This window comes from Ranitomeya variabilis, chromosome 3 (assembly GCF_051348905.1).
Source record: "Ranitomeya variabilis isolate aRanVar5 chromosome 3, aRanVar5.hap1, whole genome shotgun sequence".
Classification (NCBI taxonomy): Eukaryota; Metazoa; Chordata; class Amphibia; order Anura; family Dendrobatidae; genus Ranitomeya; species Ranitomeya variabilis.
In genome coordinates this window covers 232,589,546-232,607,778 of record NC_135234.1, presented here as the reverse complement: position 1 = coordinate 232,607,778, position 18,233 = coordinate 232,589,546, and the positions used below count along the sequence as shown (strand labels likewise).

The 18,233-nt window shown below is 43.2% G+C and overlaps 1 protein-coding gene across 2 annotated transcripts in view; it reads left to right on the top strand.

Moving 5' to 3' along the window:
• Positions 1 to 14,841, top strand: part of LOC143815709 (glutathione S-transferase Mu 4-like) — a 69,924-nt gene extending 55,083 nt beyond the window's left edge. The window contains exons 3-8 of one of the 2 annotated variants that reach the window (XM_077295233.1): positions 3,619 to 3,683; positions 3,784 to 3,865; positions 9,085 to 9,185; positions 11,147 to 11,242; positions 11,369 to 11,479; positions 14,589 to 14,841. In XM_077295233.1, the coding sequence (XP_077151348.1) occupies positions 3,619 to 3,683; positions 3,784 to 3,865; positions 9,085 to 9,185; positions 11,147 to 11,242; positions 11,369 to 11,479; positions 14,589 to 14,678 (545 nt within the window). In that variant the 3' untranslated portion in view covers positions 14,679 to 14,841. The remainder of the gene's footprint in view (positions 1 to 3,618; positions 3,684 to 3,783; positions 3,866 to 9,084; positions 9,186 to 11,146; positions 11,243 to 11,368; positions 11,480 to 14,588) is intronic. The other variant, XM_077295235.1, reaches the window with a different exon arrangement.
• Positions 14,842 to 18,233: the final 3,392 nt, after the last annotated feature.

Here is an 18,233-nt window from a genome sequence, read left to right as displayed (position 1 = left end):
TGATGGAGGTAACCCAATCCATCTTCCACATAGCAGAACACAGTCTAAAGTCCTTGACAGCTCTCCACTTGAAAGGCTCAGAGAATCAAACTGCAGACTTCTTGAGCAGGACATGCTTAAAACAGGGGGAGTGGGAGCTAAATCAGTCGATATTCAGTCAAATTGTAAAACTCTGGGGACTGCCAGAAATAGACCTTTTCGCGAACAGTCAAAACCACAAAGTGAAAACATTCTGCTCAATCGACCCCCGGGGGGGCCCAGTAGCTCTAGACGCCCTAACAATTCCCTGGAACTATCGCCTCGCCTACGCGTTCCCTCCGATATCTCTTATCCCCTTAGTGCTGAGGAAAATTCGGGAGGAGGGAGCAACAGTGATAGTAATAGCTCCATTCTGGCCCTGCAGAATATGGTTTTCTTGGCTAAGAAAAATGTCCATATCAAGCCCCTGGGTCCTACCAGACACTCCGAACCTGTTATCCCAGGGACCAGTTTTCCACCCCAATATAAAGAGCCTACACATGACAGCTTGGCTTTTGAGAGGAAGCTTCTAAGTGATAAAGGATTTTCACCCAATCTAGTGTCCACCCTATTAGAGTAGGAAACTCGTAACCACCAAAATATATGGGAAAGTGTGGAAAAAATTCATGTCAGTATCTGGCGCAGACCCATCCGGGGAAATCCCAATAGGGAAAATTCTTGAGTTCCTACAGAAGGGATTGGAAAAAGGTCTAGCTACAAGCACTCTAAAGGTTCAGGTAGCAGCCTTGGGAGCTTTGTATAATTATGATTTGGCCAGAGATCGCTGGGTCATGAGATTTATTAAAGCCTCAAGTAGGTCCAGACCTATTCCCCTCCACAATTCTCCTCCTTGGGATCTAAACCTTGTTTTAAATGCCCTAACCAAACCTCCCTTTGAGCCCCTGGCAGAGGTACCGTTAAAGATCTTATCTCTAAAAACCACACTCCTAGTGGCCCTAACCTCGGCTCGTCGTGTCAGCGATATACAAGCATTATCTGCGTGTCCACCCTTTACTCAAATCCTCGACGACAGAGTCATTCTTAAAACTGACCCGGCTTACCTCCCTAAAATAGCGTCACAATTTCATAGAACGCAAGAGATATCTTTGCCCTCCTTTTGTCCCAGCCCTAAAAATGAGGGGGAAAAAACACTACACACCCTAGATGTAAAAAGATGTCTGGTCCAATTTCTATCAGCCACTAGGGAGTGCAGAAAGGATAGGGCTCTGTTTGTCTGCTTCCAGGGTCCACGGAAGGGACAAAGCATCGAAAGCCACGCTAGCGAGATGGATAAGAGACGCCATCGCCCTATCCTACTCATCCTGCGGGACAGCCATCCCGGAGAATATAAGGGCTCATTCGACCAGAGCAGTGGCATCATCTTGGGCAGAGAGCTGGCGCTTCGATACAACAGATATGTAGAGCGGCCACTTGGTCTTCCCAGTCTACATTTTTCAAACATTACCGTCTAGACTTGACCTCCTCTGATCCTACCTTTGGGCGAAGGGTTCTAGAGGCAATGGTCCCTCCCTAAGAATTACTATCTATGCAAATCTCTCCGTGGTGCCATCATGGGGATAGAGAAAATCGTAGTTACTTACCGATAACGGTATTTCTCTGATCCCATGATGGCACCCGTATATTCCCTCCCTTTTCACACACAGGTGTGCACATTATAATATATTAATGATTAGCTTTAGTCACGGTGCCTCTGTTAAGTTAAATTGGTTAAGTTAATTTGTACAAATATTGAGTTGCAGCTGAAGTTCTGTATAAGGCTCTGTAATCCAACTGATGTGGGAGAGAGGTACGCCCTTTTTCACCTGTAGGTTTCCTGTCCCTGGGGGCGGACTTTTCTCTCCGTGGTGCCATCATGGGATCAGAGAAATACCGTTATCGGTAAGTAACTACGATTTTTCTCATCTTTCAGGATACATCAGGGGCTTATCTACAGCATTCCAGAATGCTGTAGATAAGCGCCTGATGCTGGTGGGCTTAGCTCACCTTCGATTTTGGGGGTGACAGGTTCCCTTTAAATCCTGCCCCGGTAATTGTGGACAGCATTATCTGGTTCTCACCCGCTTGCAATTTTAAATATTGAGGCGCTCCAATTAAAAATCTAATTGCATTCGTACCAATTTAATCCTGTGCTCGTTCAGTGGCATGTGTGGCTTTCCCCCACACCCCCACCCATAGAAAGCAATGAGGAAGTGCTAAAACACAGGTAGCATGTTTTGCCACGTTTTTAGTGGAAGAACGCAGGTACAGCAGTCTGTGAAACACATTTATTTTAATGATATTAATTTTTTTTTTTTTTTTTTATCCCTCACACATGTTTAAACCATAATGTCTTGGTGTCCTTGCCTGAGAATGGCGATTAGGATTAGTTCAGTTTAATTAAATTAGTGATGTGTGTAAACTAAACGGTGTCCTACAAAGTCAGTGCTCTGCCAATGTCTTTTGTTATTTATTTTTGAGCAATTCAACTCCCACGCTGTTAAATATCTAATTATGCATTCTTTCATGAACTCTTTTTTGTTTAGAATAGTCTCACTTTATTTATTTTTTTTCCCCCACTAAATAATTTTATCAGATTGCTAATTTTTTTTCTAAAATGGTGTTATGGTTTCATGTATGTCATTGGTGACTTCAAACCTTGCATTGTTCATGCTTCTGTGCAGGGCTGTGGAGTCTTATCTATTTTGGTGGAGTCGGTATAAAATTGCCTAACTGACTATATATTTAAAAAAAAAAAAAAAAGTGTATGTATATATTATCATGCAGTGTGTGCTGAACTACTTTTTTTGAAAATTTGGGTAAGTTATGAAATGTTCTGTTCCTAATCTAAGGAGCTAAGAGTTTTAGTAGATGAATCTGTGCTGCACTTTATGTACATGCTCAATAGTGAGGGAGTGCTGTGGAGTCTGAGTCGGAAGTCAAGGAAATTAAGGAGCTGGAGTCGGTGGTTTGGCTTACTGACTCCACGGCCCTGCTTCTGCGGTGGAAGGAAAGCTGAACTTTTGGGATTCTGCAAAACTCAGCCAAAACCACAGCTTCTTTACTGCCAAGAGAGCAGGCTTTGCCTGCAGAGAAAAGTGCAGCAAAATCCCAATGTGCGAACATAGCCTTTTAAGAGTGCTTTTTAATGTGCAAAGGGCCTAATGGACACATGTACACGTCATGTTCTTGGGACCTCGGTCTGGCACTGAATCTCCATAGCTCCCAGTGATCTACTGAGATCCTACTGTGGAAGCAGATTGAACTACAGTACTTCTTTCTATGAAACCACTTAGACATCGCAGTTTCCTTTTGCTGTTGGCCTTTTATTTTGTGATTTTTGGTTTTACCTACAGGACTTGTCTGAAAAACTGAAGTTTGCACCATTGGGAATTAATTTGCATTAGATTTTATAGCCGATATTCCTGGTCCGCTGAATGCACTTTTTGCATAAACTGTGTGGTGTGTGGTGTTTTTTTTCTTTTTTTTAATGACCACATGGCTGTGATTCAAGCATAGTCTGGCCTTACATAGTTTATGTAATGTATCTGCCACCTACTTTGGTCTTTGTCTTGAAGCTAATGCTCTGTTTTCCCCATACAGCCCCAGACTATGACAAGAGTCAATGGCTTGATGAGAAAGATAATCTGGGCTTGGACTTTCCAAATGTATGTGAACTTATGGAAGGGATATCATTATTTCTAAGTGCAACTTGGTAATTGGGGATTTATTTAATGGGAATAGTAACAGAAATTTTGTATTACACAGCTGCCTTACCTTTTTGATGGAGACATTAAGCTGACACAGAGTAACACTATTATGCGCTACATTGCCCGCAAACATGGATTGTGTGAGTATGGACTTCTAGTTTATTAAATGTAGACTAAAATCTCTTGAAACAAAAAGCAAAAGTTCAGAGTTCCTAGTTTGCTCAATATCTTTTGCTTGTGGGTTTTTCTTTTCTCCCTGTTTAGGTTAAGAACGTTATTAAACTTTATTATTTAAAAACGCACAACAGTGATAAACATTAGCTGAGCATTTTCTATTCAGGTGCATGGTATCAACTGTCACACTTGACGCACTGGATCTCCAGCTTTTCTTCACTATGTTCCCCTCTTATCGCCCTCAGACTCCGTTCTCCTCTGTTGCTCTTCACTGTATCTTTGCTGGCACTTCTTCTTACTATGTGTTTTCACATATAATTTTTTTTTTTTTTTTCTATCTACTAGAAAATCTATGCCTGATTATCAGGATGAAATGTTGATAGACATCAAGTTATATTTTATATACCGTATATTGTTTTTGTCCACCAGTCAGTGATTTTTGTTTAATTGGTGGCATAATATTGGCATGTGGGGTGCCTCTGTGATGACGTCAACTCCCAATTATACATTCTCCTGAAGACATTACAAAATACAGGGATTGTCATTCCGCAATCTCTAACATAATGTCCCATTTTTATCTAAAACTGAACTTGTAATACCCCCTCCCTCTTCTACAAACCTACCTATATTCCCCTCTAACCAAACTTTATCCTCTCCAATCTGTCCTCTGTGGCTGCAAGAATCTTATTTCTATCCAGCTGCTACATCAATGCCTTTTAGACTGAATTCCAATTTGCTACACAACACAATATAAACTTTGCACTCTTGCCCACAAAGCCCTCCACAGTTATGTACCACCTTATATCTTCTCCCTCATCTGTCTATAGGTACCTTCACACGAAACGACATCGCTAGCGATCCGTGACGTTGCAGCGTCCTCGCTAGCGATATCGTTTCGTTTGACACGCAGCAGCGATCAGGATCCTGCTGTGATGTCGCTGGTCGCTGAATAAAGTCCAGAACTTTATTTGGTCGTCCGATCGCTGTGTATCGTTGTGTTTGAAAGCAAAAGCAACGATACCAGCGATGTTTTACACTGGTAACCAGGGTAAACATTGGGTTAACAAGCACAGGGCCGCGCTTAGTAACCCGATGTTTACCCTGGTTACCAGCGTAAAAGTAAAAAAAACAAACAGTACATGCTCACCTGTGCGTTCCCCAGCCTCTGCTTCCTGACACTTGAGCGCCGGCCCTAAAGTGAAAGTGAAAGCACAGCGGTGACGTCACCGCTGTGCTGTTAGGGCCGGAGCTCAGTCAGTGTCAGGAAGCAGACGCTGGGGGACGCGCAGGTGAGTATGTACTGTTTGTTGCGCTTAGCAACCCGATGTTTACCCTGGTTACCCGGGGGCCTCGGCATCGTTGGTCGCTGGAGAGCGGTCTGTGTGACAGCTCCCCAGCGATCAAACAGCGACGCTGCAGCGATCGGCATCGTTGTCGCTATCGCTGCAGCGTCTCTTCGTGTGAAGGTACCTTATCACCCTACCTAGGCTCTCAGTTCTGCAAATAATCTAACATCCTTCATAAACCAAACCTCGCACCTACGTCTCAAAGTCTTCTCTTGTGCTGCACCAATTTTCTGGAATGCACTACTCCAGGTGATCAGACTACTTCCTAGCCCCCAGATTTTTTTTAAGCATGCTTTAACCCCTTCCCGACCTGTGACACAGCGTATGCATCATGAAAGTCGGTGCCAATCCGACCCGTGACACATATGCTGTGTCACAGAATGATCGCGTCCCTGCAGATCGGGTGAAAGGGTTTACTCCAATTTCACCTGATCTGCAGGGACAGGGGGAGTGGTACTTCAGCCCTTAGCTACGATTGCTCTGATTGGCTGTTTCACTTTCAACAGCCAATCGGAGCAATTTGTAATAGTTCACCTATGAAAAGTGGTGAAATATTACAATCCCTGTTGTGCCTCCCGCCACCTATCTCCTCCCCAGTCCTCCGTTCTGTCCCGTAAACCCCCCCCCCCCCCGTCCTGTCTGCTCCCACCGTGCTCCGATCCCACCCACTCATGCTTACCGAGCCTCCCGGTGTCCGTCCGTCTTCTCCATGGTCGCCGCCATCTTCCAAAATGGCTGGCGCATGTGCAGTGCGCCCGCCGTTTTGGCCGGCAGATTCGCTCCAAGTACATTTTGATCACTGTGATAAAACTTATCACAGTGATCAAAATAAAAAAAAAATCGTAAATGAACCCCCCCTTTTATCACCCCCATAGGTAGGGACAATAATAAAATAAAGAAAAAATATTATTTTTTTTTCTGCATTAGGGCTAGGGTTAGAATTAGGGTTAGAACTAGGGTTAGGGTTAGAATTGGGCTATGTGCACACGGTGCTGATTTGACTGCGGATCCGCAGCGGATTAGCCGCTGTGGATTGGTTGCAGTGTTTCATCAGGTTTACAGTGCCATGTAAACCTATGGAAAACCAAATCCGCTGTGCCCATGGTGCGGAAAATACCACGCGGAAACGCTGTGTTGTATTTTCCACAGCATGTCAATTCTTTGTGCGGATTCTGCAGCGTTTTACACCTGTTCTTCAATAGGAATCCGCAGCTGAAATCCGCACAAAAAACACTGCCTTTTACCTGCGGATTTTTCAAAAATGGTGCGGAAAAATCTCAAACGAATCCGCAACGTGGGTACATAGCCTTAGGGTTAGGGTTGGAATTAGGGCCTGGGTTGGAAATGGGGTTAAGATTAGGCTTGTGGTTAGGGTTAGGGGTGTGTTGGGGTTAGGGTTGGAGTTAGAATTGAGGGGTTTCCACTTTTTAGGCACATCAGGCGTCTCCAAACGCAACATGGCACCACCATTGATTCCAGCCAATCTTGCATTCAAAAAGTCAAATGGTGCTCTCCCTCCCTTCCGAGCCCCGACGTGCGCCCAAGCAGTGGTTTACCCCCACATATGGGGTAACAGCATACTCAGGACAAACTGGGCAACAATTATTGGGGTCCAATTTCTCCTGTTACCCTTGTGAAAATAAAAAATTGCTTGCTAAAACATCATTTTTGAGGAAAGAAAAATGATTTTTTTATTTTCACGGCTCTGCGTTGTAAACTTCTGTGAAGCACTTGGGGGTTCAAAGTGCTCACCACATATCTAGATAAGTTCCGTGGGGGGTCTAGTTTCCAAAATGGGGTCACTTGTGTGGAGTTTCTACTGTTTAGGCACATCAGGGGCTCTGCAAACGCAACGTGACACCCGCAGACCATTCCATCAAAGTCTGCATTTCAAAAGTCACTACTTCCTTTCCGAGCCCCTACGTGTGCCCAAACAGTGGTTTACCCCCACATATGGGGTATCACTGTACTCAGGACAAACTGGACAACAACTTTTGGGGTCCAATTTCTCCTGTTACTCTTGTGAAAATAAAAAATTGTGGGCTAAAAAATAATTTGAGGAAAGAAAAATGATTTTTTATTTTCACAGCTCTGCGTTATAAACTTCTGTGAAGCGCTTGGGGGTTTAAAGTGGTCACCGCACATCTAGATTAGTTCCATGGGAGGTCTAGTTTCCAAAATGGGGTCACGTGGGGGAGCTCCAATGTTTAGGTACACAGGGGCTCTCCAAACGCAACATGGTGTCCGCTAACGATTGGAGCTAATTTTTCATTCAAAAGTAAAATGGCGCTCCTTCCCTTCCGAGCCTTGCCGTGTGCACAAACAGTGGTTCCCCCAACATATGGGGTATCGGCGTACTCAGGACAAATTGTACAATAACTTTTGGGGTCCAGTTTCTCTTTTTACCCTTGAGAAAATAAAAAAATTGTTGCTAAAAGATCATTTTTGTGACTAAAAAGTTAATGTTCATTTTTTCCTTCAATGTTGCTTCTGCTGCTGTGAAGCACCTGAAGGGTTAATAAACTTCTTGAATGTGGTTTTGAGTACCTTGAGGGGTGCAGTTTTTAGACTGGTGTCACTTTTGGGTATTTTCAGCCATATAGACCCCTCAAACTGAATTCAAATGTGAGGTGGTCCCTAAAAAAAAAAAAAATGGTTTTGTAAATTTTGTTGCAAAAATGAGAAATCGCTGGTCAAATTTTAACCCTTAACTTCCTAGCAAAAAAAAATTTTGTTTTCAAAATTGTGCTGATGTAAAGTAGACATTTGGGTAATGTTGTTTATTAACTATTTTGGCACATAACTCTCTTGTTTAACAGAATAAAAATTAAAAATTGCAAAATTTTCAAAATTTCAGCCAAATTTCCATTTTTTTTTCACAAACACAAATTATCGACCTAAATATACCACTAACATGAAGCCCAATATGTCACAAAAAAACAATCTCAGAACCGCTAGGATCCGTTGAAGCGTTCCTGAGTTATTACCTCATAAAGGGACACTGGTCAGAATTGCAAAAAACGGCCAGGTCATTAAGGTAAAAATAGGCTGGGTCACGAAGGAGTTAAAAAAGCATCTCTAGACAAACCGATCACCTCACTTCACTAATTTTAATGCTTTCCTTTTTCCTTCTTTCTAAATTTTCTTCAGAATCTGGTCCAACCTACTCATCTGTCTCCACATCTTCCATGTACCCAGTATCACTTGGTAACTGTACTTGGGCAGATACTGGCTGACGGCTCATGCAGCTTATTTCAAAAATCCTATTTAGAACGATGACTGGACAATACATGACAAGCACTTCTTACCTATTGTGTTCCCCCTATTTCCTTACAGATTGTATCTTGTGTAACTGTAAAAGCTACAGTATGTGTTACTTTGTGATGTCTTTGTCTCTACATGTCCCCTCTAAGGGTATGTGTCCACGTTCAGGATTGCTTCAGGATTTGGTCAGGATTTTATGCAGGTAAAATCCTGACCAAATCTGCACCTGATGTCACTGGCAGGTCACCTGCGTTGTCCTTGAGTTTTTTCTGCAATGTAAGGACATGCTGCATTCTTAAGACGCGCCGCATGTGAGTTTTCTCGGGTGTGCCGCATGCGTCTTTTACTGCATAGTGGAGACAGGATTTCATGAAATCCCCTCCACTATGCTGTAACATCTGGACGCTGCGTTTTTTATGCATGCTGCTCAACGCTGCGTCAAAAACTTAGCGTTTCCTGAACGTGGACACATACCCTAAATTGTAAAGTGCTGTGGAATTTGTTGGCACCATAAAAATAAAATTAACTTTCACTTGAGCACAGTAGGAGCCATCTGTGATTACTGTGTCTTGCAGGTGCTAATTCCGAGAGTGAAAAGAACATTGAGTCAATGCTAGAAAATGAAGCCATGGATTTTCGGATGCGGCTTATTGCTATTTCGTACAACCCCAAGTTTGTAAGTAAAACCTCCAGAGGAATCTTGCATTGGGTTTTTTGGATAGTGTAAAGGAATGGAGTCCTGGTCTGTGAAATCTTAGGCTGGATTCACATTGCGTTATGGCAGTCCGTTAGACGGACTGCGTTACACCGCAGTGTTACGCAGTCTGTTAACTCTGCCATTAACCCGGGCGCATCGTCAACGCATGCCATAATCGACATGCGCTAGCGATGAGCCGTCATTCAGTGACGGGCTGCAGCATCTGTATGCTATAGCATTAACGCAGCCCGTCAACGCTATGCGTTGAACGGGCTGCTTTAATGCAATGTGAACCTGGCCTTAAAACTGATAGCATGTCAAAAGCATGACTTGGCTTCTCAGAGGCTCTAAGTCCAGCTCTTGCATATGTGAGCACACAGCAACTATGGTAAAATAAGGATAATCGGTATATACTGAATAAGGAATTGCTGTGCATGCAGTTTCATTATGAAAAGGAAAATGTTTGATATTTAGTTAAGGATTTTTGTGAGTGTGGATTGGCTAGGTATTGATAATTTGTATGCCTAGCCCAAATGTCAATTTAAAAAATGAAAATTTCAATATGTACACAATAGCTTGCGCATAATGGAATAATGTGATTGGAAAAGTAAGGCTGTGTGCACACTATGTGGATTTGTTGCCTTTTTGCGCGTGGAAATGCTCCAAAAATGCAATGTTAATAAATGACATTCCTGAAGTGTTGTGCACATGATCCGGAAATTTCCGTCCTTATTCGCAGCGTTTTATTTTTCGCAGCATGTCAAGTTTTTTTTTTTTTTGCTGATCTGCAGCGTTTCTGCACCCATTGAGTCGATCAAATCCGCAGCAAAAACACAGGTGTAAAAAGGTTTGCTGATTAAAACGCTGCCATTTGTCAAAGGGAGATGTGTGTGGGCATCGTTTGATGGGACTACTACTGCCAATCCGGCTACGTGCTTTGTCACATATAGCCGTGACAGCTTGAGCCGATTATGGGAGCATAGTCTCATCATCTGGTGCTTGTGTGTGAGTTTAAAAAAAAAAAAAACCCACAACTTTTACATAGTCACCGAACACCTAATCCCTGACGCTCACGTCTTCTGCAAGCAATCAAAAATAATAAACCAGCATATGCTTACACTACCATTCAAAAGTTTAGGGTCACTTAGAAATTTCCTTATTTTTTAAAGAAAAGCAGTTTTTTCCAATCCAATGAAGCTAACATTAAATGATTCAGAAATACTCTATACATCTAGCTGCAAATGTCTGGTTTGTAATGCAATATCTTCATAGGTGTATAGAGGCCCATTTCCAACAACCATCACTCCAGTGTTCTTATGATACTTTGTGTTTGCTAACTGTGTAAGAAGGCTAATGGATGGTTAGAATACCCTTGAAAACCCTTGTGCAAGTATGTTAGCACAGCTAAAAACCGTTTGGCTGATTAGAGAACCTATATGGGTATGTGCACATGTTGTGTGGGTTTTTCCGCACTGATTTTGGTAAATCCGCAGGAAATTCGCACTGTGGATGGAGAAAGTAATATCTCAATCCTCCATGGTCTGACTCTGCATATATCGGACATCACGGTGATGACATCAGATTGCAGTCGCATGATTCACATGTTTCCATAGACTTGTATGGGTGCGAGTGAGCAGAGCCTCGCTGACAATTGCAGCATGCTGTGCTTGTTCTCATGTGGAATCGGTATGAGAACATAATCTCAGATTTGAGCTGCCCCATAGTATAACACTGGGCAGAGTGCTATAGGATGTTTTATCACATAGCACTTTGCCGTGTTATACAGTAGTCTGACCCCGGCCTAAATCCTGAGTTTTATAGTATGAATGGTGTAAATATGAACCAGTAATGCATCTTGGTACACATCACTTTGCCTAGACTACGGGCTTGGCTGCTGATTTTAAAATGTATAAATAATCTTTTGACTTTCAATATTTCAGGAAGAGCTGAAGGGACCATACCTTGAGAAGCTCCCGACTGTATTGGCAAGATATTCTAAGTTTTTTGGGGAAAGACACTGGTTTCTTGGGGACAAGGTAAATCTATTAGGTCATTTCTTGGGTAGTATAGATGATTGCATGCCTATATGGTGTATACTTCTGTCTTGCTGATTAATTTATACATCACGATTTACATTTACTGCATTTGCATCTACCCCAAAGATTACTTTTGTTGACTTTCTCATGTATGATGTCCTGGATCAGCACAATATATTGGATCCTACCTGCCTGCAAAAGTTCAAGAACCTGCAGGACTTCCATGCAAGATTTGAGGTACATTTTGTATTTATGCCTCTAAATTACAGAACTGGCGGGCAGCCAAACATTGATCCTTTTTTCTGCTAGGGACAATTCTTACACTTTTGTCAAGTACAAAATCTTATTTGCTTCATGGAGTTTACAAATGTCTGTCTTTTTAGTGCAAGGAACATTTATTTTTTCTTCCTTTGAAAGTATGTGACAGTCGGAGATCGTAGAACAATTTGCAGGAACAGCACGCCGCTTTACACAGTATTCTTAAATTATTTTTTACTTGTCCAATCCACTGTTCACACAACTTGCAATTGTACAGCGGAAGGTAAAGGTACAATGTCAATATTTTTCAGTCTAAAAACTCTTAATTGGGCACGAGTGCTCACTTTTTTTCCTTCTCATTTGAAGACACAGACTTGATGCCACTGTTTGAGGTTTTAATCCACCTATGGAGGATCAATGCTGGAATGTTTGACAGAAGTGTGATAACATAAGGGAAATGTCCCTTGAGTTTCTGGCTATCTACTGTGATTGTACTGTAGTTTTGTGGTGACACTGACTAAAAATATCACTTCTGATCTGTCATCTGAAATCTCCTGTTTCTGTACACAGTCTTTCAGTTGGATTCAACATAAAACAAATCAGAAAAACACTACGGGGATGAACATGATTCATAGCAATGTCAAAATGACTTGCTGTGGATATTCAGTCTTTTGTTACTTTTAACCCCTTCACGACATACGCCGTACATGTACTGTGCATGTCGTGTTCCTCCCTTATGATGTGGGCTCCGGCGCTGAGCCCATGTTTTTCCTGGCACATGTCAGCTGTTTTGAACAGCTGACATGTGTCCCTATCAGCCGCGGGTGAAATCGCTCTCCGCATACTTCTGCATGCCTGTCTTTAACATTGGGTACGCAGGATATGCGGATATAGGCGGATGCGTCGTTTTGACACGCCCACCGTCCGCATAAAACGCATGTCCTCCGTACCCAATGTTAAAGATGGGTACGCAGGATGTATGTGGAAGTAGGCGGGGCTTAGCGGAGGACGTACGCAGCCCTCCGCAAAGCCCGGGAACGCTAATGTGCACTTAGCCTTACATAGTCACTAGTGATGAGCGAATATACTCGTTACTCGAGATTTCTCGAGCATGCTCGGGTGACCTCCGAGTATTTTTTAGTGCTCGGAGACTTAGTTTTTATTGCCGCAGCTGAATGATTTACATGTTAGCCAGCATAAGTACATGTGGGGATTCCCTAGCAACCCCCACATGTATTTATGCTGGCTAACAGATGTAAATCATTCAGCTGTGGTGCTAAAAACTAAATCTCCGAGCACTAAAAAATACTCGGAGGTCACCTGAGTGTGCTCGGGAAATCTCGAGTAACGAGTGTATTCGCTCATCACTAATAGTCACCTTTTATAAAAGACTCCTGTCCACTGACTCAATCAGTCAGACTCTAACCTCTACAACATGGGCAAGACCAAAGAGCTTTATAAGGATGTCGGGGACAAGATCACAGACCTGCACAAAACTGGAATGGGCTACAAAAACATAAGTAAGACGCTGAGTGAGAAGGAGACAACTGTTGGTTCAATAGTAAGAAAATGGAAGAAATACAAAATGGCTGTCAATCGACATCGATCTGGGGCACCATGCAAAATCTCACCTTGTGGGGGGTATCCTTGATCATGAGGAAGGTGAAAGATGTGCCTAAAACTACACGGGGGTAACTTGTTAATCTCAAGGCAGCTAGGACCACAGTCACCAAGAAAACCATTGGTAACACAATATGCTGTAAAGGTCTAAAATCCTGCCTGCAGTGCCCCCTGCTCAAGAAGGCACATGTGCAGGCCCGTCTGAAGTTTGCCAATGAACACCTGGATGATTCTGTGAGTGATTGGAAGAAGGTGCTGTGGTCAGATGAGATAAAAATTGAGGTCTTTGGCATTAACTCAACTCACCGTGTTTGGAGGAAGAAATACTGCTTATGACCCAAAGAACACCATTCCCACTGTCAAGCATGGAGGTGGAAACATTTTTTTTGGGGGGTGCTTCTCTGCTAAGGGCACAGGACTACTTCACCGCATCAATGGGAGAATAGATGGAGCCATGTACTGTAAAATCCTGAGTGACAACCTCCTTCCCTCCGCCAGGACATTAAAAATGGGTCGTGGCTGGATCTTCCAGCAAGACAATTACTCAAACCATACAGCCAAGGCAACAAAGGAGTGGCTCAAAAAGAAGCACATTAAGGTCATGGAGTGGCCTAGCCACTCTCCTGACCTTAATCCCATAGAAAACTTATGGAGGGAGTTGAAGCTCTGAGTCGCTAAGCAAAAGCCTCAAAATGTTAATGATTTAGAGATGATCTGCAAGGAGAAGTGGACCAAAATTCCTCCTGACATGTGCGAAAACCTCATCATCAACTACAAAAAAATCTGACTGCTGTGCTTGCCAACAAGGGTTTTGCCACCAAGTATGAAGTCTTGTTTGCCAGAGGGATCAAATCCTTATTTCTCACTGCAAAATGCAAATAAATTTATTTATTTTATACAATGTGATTTTCTGGATTTTATTTTTGATATTCTATCTCTCAATGTTAAAATTAACCTACCCTTAAAATTATAGACAGTTAATGTCTTTAAGTGGGCAAACTTACAAAATCAGCAAGGGATCAAATAATAATTTCCTTCTCTGTATAAGGGAAGGGGAAATGGAAAGTCAGCTCACCACATCATGATGCACCTCGTCTTGTAGAGTGGAATCGCACGGAGCCGTCCCAGTCTCGGACGTCAACAGCAGAGTGGCTATCTCTTTTACTATATTTTGTAATTTTTTTAATATATTTGATAATATAAAAACATTTTTTTGCTTACAACAACTTTATTGGTTTGTCACTGGAGGTGGATTTTTTTTTTCTTTTTGACTTTACATTCAACAATATGGAACAGCACGTGCTTGCATGCAAACGATGGACATTTCTCATGAACCAAGGGTGTATACATTTAAAATTTCAGTACGATTGTTTATGAAGTTACAGCTATTTTTCTGGGTAAAGTAGCAAGTGAATCACCCTATATAAAGTGAGTAAAATAACTTCCTTTTTTTTCTCCCTTCTTTCAGGCTCTGCCGGCGATTGCTGCATACATGAAAACACCTCGGTTTAATAGAAACCGTATTAACGGCATAATGGCTTCATGGGCCAACAAATAAGCCCCAATTCATCAAAGCAGTTTCGCCAGAAAAGATGCAAAATTGTTGGTGTTTTTTTACAGCCTGCTGGTTTCATTATGCACATTGAAATTCTAAAATGTTTGATTTTTCATATTTACCTGTAGTGTAAACCTCATGAGCAATAAACACATGTTGTTGGCAATAGTGTAAATTATTATGATGAGACTCCCAATATATGCAGAAATGGAGAGAAGGCCTATGGAAAAAGATCTTTGCCAATCTATTCACTTTTAAGGTGTGAGAAGAGTATATGTGGAAAGTCTTATGTTGTGTTGTACAAATGTAGGATTGCTAGTTCCAATAGGTGGCAATGGAGTTCTGGTTCTCTTCCTCTCTGAAGAGACAATTTGTGTAATTCGCATATTTCCCAGAGGAGCATTGCGGCTTTAAGTCTCCTCATCTTGGCATGTGAATCTCCACAAGGAAAAACAATACTTCTTGGATATCGGTCGGACGCCTCACACAGCCAAACCGGATCTCCACTTTGCACTGACGAGGGGCAGCACCCCGAAACAGTGTCTGCAAATTGAGATTCTGGTTTGGCTATTATCCTAAGTCATGTGACAAAGCTCGTTAAAGGGTCAACATTGACTTGTAGGATTGCTACATCCATTATGTGGCACTAGAGTATGTCCTCTCTGAAGAGACAATTTGCATAATCTACGAATGTTAACACCTTGATTTACTGTGCTTAATTAAACCCTTAGTGACGAAGCCAATTTGCAGCTTAATGACCAGGCCAATTTTTAAAATTCTGACCACTGTCACTTTGACGTTATAACTCTGGAACGCTTTAACGGATCCTGCTGATTCTGAGGTGTTTTTTTTTTTTTTTTGTGACATACTGTACTTCGTGTTAGTGGTAAAATGTTCCCTTCACCATGACAGCACCGCACGTGAGAGTTGGCATCCACCCCCAGGAACAGGAAACCTGCAGCAGAGATAAAAGAATGGGGCGGCCCCTCTCTCCACAGTTTGATTTCCTGTTCCTGCAGGTGGACGCCTGTCGCAGAGCTCCTACCTCCGGAGGGATCCCCCTCTGATGATTCCAGTCCGGAGGCCGAGGTCCGCGGGGGGGGGGCCAGCCATACTCGGCGGCATTGCATGCGGTGCTATCCGGGTGAAGAGGCTGCTGTGTCCGCGCCGCCTTTCCCCCTCGCTAGACTCCCCGGCGACCGCTCTGTGCAGGAGGCTGGTCCGGGGATAAGGGGCGTGTCCTTCACTGACGCTGGCCACCGAAGTGAAGGATGATGACTTCCGGTCGCACGGAAGTGACGTCACACGCCGAGTGAGCCGGTGTGCTGGACACTTCCGGGCAGAAGTTGTTCCAGAGGCGCGCACACCGCTCCTTCTATATAATACAGCAACCAAAGGTATTGCTGGTCCGTTACAGCAAGCGATCTGCCTGCTAAGATGACCGAACCAGCGATGGATCCAGAGACACTGATGATGCCTGCGCCCAGAATGTCTGAGGAGACACAAGCTACCGCGGTATCCGGGGTCCTGGAGGGGTGAGTGCCTTTGTAAGGCAAACCACACATACTGATACCCTGTGCACCAGAGGTGTCAAACTGCATTCCTCGAGGGCCGCCAACAGGTCATGTTTTCTGGATTTCCTTGGCATTCCACAAGGTGCTGGAATCATTCTGTGCAGGTGATTAAATTATCACCTGTGCAATACAAGGAGCTCCTGAAAACATGACCTGTTGGCGGCCCTCGAGGAATGCAGTTTGACACCTCTGCTGTACACTGTGTCATTTAGGGAAGGAAAGCCACCTCCAAACAAAAAAGTAGGGTCTGTCCACAGGAATCACTCCCTAGGCTATACAGCAAGAAAATCTGCCAGGCCTGTATTGACAAAACGGTTGCAGAAGAATCTTCTTCCTTATTACAGAATATTAAAACAATAATACGGGAGGAAGTCAAATCTACAGTTAAGGAGCAGCTGAAACATCATGACGCCAAAATTCCAGTGGGGGGAAGACTCCGATGGTTTGTCCACCTCTGGGCAGCACTGCCGGCTTCTCAATGGATAACCAACTTATTGTCAGAGGGTCTAAGACTCAAGTTCTCCAGCCTCCCACCAAATCGTGTAATAATGACCCAAGTGGCCAAAAAAAATCAGGCCACACTAGAAAGAGAAGTTCATCTCATACAAAAGGAGGTATTAGTAAAGGTACCTCATCAAGAGATAAGAAAAGGGTTCTACAGCACCTTGTTTCTAACACCAAAACCAGATGGCTCGCTGAGAGTGATATTCAGCCTGAAGGCTTTAAACCATTATATTCAAATAGAGAAATTCAAAATGGAGACCCTAAGAACGGCGGTTAAAAACACTAGACCCGAAGTGTTACATGGCAGTGATCGATCTTACAGATGCTTACTACCATGTGCCAATCGCTGTCCGACACCAGCAATACCTGAGATTAGTGGTAAACCTTGCAAAAAACCCCACCCATCTACAGTATCAATGTCTTCCCTTTGGGGTGGCTATAGCGCCCCGCGTGTTTACAAAAATTATTTCCTAAGTGGCGTCCTTCATCAGGAAAAAAGACATAATGCTGGTACCTTATTTGGACGATTTTTTGGTAATGGCAAACAACAAAGAAAATTGCGAGAAAACGGTCGCAAGAGTATTGGAGGTGTAGACCAAATTAGGATGGATAATAAACCCGAAAAAAATCAAGACTTATCCCAACAGTCTCAAGAATTCCTCGGAATCCTATTAGATTGAGTCAAACAGGAGTGTTTCCTCCCACAGAGGAAAATTCAATCTATTCAACAGAAAGTACAACTGTTCCAGCTACAACGGACCATCTCTCTACGGAATGCAATGTCGCTCTTAGGAGTTCTAACGGCAACAATTCCAGCAACACGGTGGGCACAAAGCCACACACGAGAATTACAATGGCAGATACTAGCCGAACAAGTGAGGAATCCATGCAATCTGAATCGGAAAATTCTTCTATCTCCAAAGGTTCAGGACTCACTAGAATGGTGGCTAAGAACAGAAAATTTAAGCAACGCAGTGCCGTGGTCCGTACAGAATTCAGTAGTCCTTACTACCGATGCTAGTCCATGGGGATGGGGAGCACACTTGGAGGATCAGGTCCTACAGGGTCAATGGGGGGGCCCCATTGACAGCAGCATCCTCCAATCTAAAAGAATTGTCGGCGGTAAGGCAAGCACTTCATATAGAAGAAAGGATACGAGGAAGACGTGGTGGTGTTGTCTGACAACAACACAACGATGGCCTATATAAATCGCCAAGGGGGCACAAGATCACCATCCCTTATGGCAGAAGCCAAAGAACTTTTTTATATGGGCCGAAAACAACCTTTCACTAACCGGAACATACTTAAAAGGGTCAGAGAATCAAGTGGCCGACTTCCTAAGCCGTCACATATTACATCAAGGGGAGTGGTCCCTGAACCAGGGAGTATTTGGGAAAATATGTGCCAGCTGGGGCATTCCGGAGATAGACTTGTTCGCCACAAAAGAAAATTGGAAGGTGAAGAAGTTCTATTCTCTGAA